We start from the raw sequence: 420 nt of genomic DNA on the forward strand, positions 1-420 counted from the left end.
CTCCCCCCCCTTTCCATGCCCCTGGGCCCCGCCTGCTGCCCCGCTTTCCTCCGCAATGTTTCCTAGCCCTGTGACAACGACACCCTTCTCGGTCAAGGATATTTTGAACCTGGAACAGCATCAGAGCGGCCTGGCCTCCATGGAGCTCTCCTCGCTGGCCTCTCCGTCCTGCATGCTGGCTACCTTCAAGCAGGAGGCTTTCGGTGCCGAGCCCCCGGCCCTGCCCGGCCCGCGGGAGGAGCTGCCTGAGGCAGCCAAAACCACCTTCCCTGGCTCCTACTACGTTAAGAGCTACGTGGAGATGGACTCGGCCAAGGAGACCAAGGCGGACAAGAAAGGTAAAGACCGTCGGGGCTGGCCGAGCTAAGGAAGAGGGAGGGCAGGGGGAAGGGGACCTCCAGTCGAGGGAGGAAGAGCATC

General features: G+C 63.3%; 1 protein-coding gene across 1 annotated transcript; it reads left to right on the forward strand.

The window, feature by feature from the left end:
• Positions 1-55: 55 nt before the first annotated feature.
• On the forward strand, positions 56-338 carry LOC104409030 (homeobox protein Nkx-2.5-like; the record flags this gene model as incomplete). The annotated part of the gene is made up of 1 exon (XM_010018800.1): positions 56-338. A coding segment is annotated over exon 1 (283 nt), but the record flags the coding sequence as incomplete, so codon positions are not given.
• Positions 339-420: the final 82 nt, after the last annotated feature.

This window comes from Nestor notabilis, unplaced genomic scaffold, assembly GCF_000696875.1.
Source record: "Nestor notabilis isolate BGI_N333 unplaced genomic scaffold, ASM69687v1 scaffold29807, whole genome shotgun sequence".
Classification (NCBI taxonomy): domain Eukaryota; kingdom Metazoa; phylum Chordata; class Aves; order Psittaciformes; family Psittacidae; genus Nestor; species Nestor notabilis.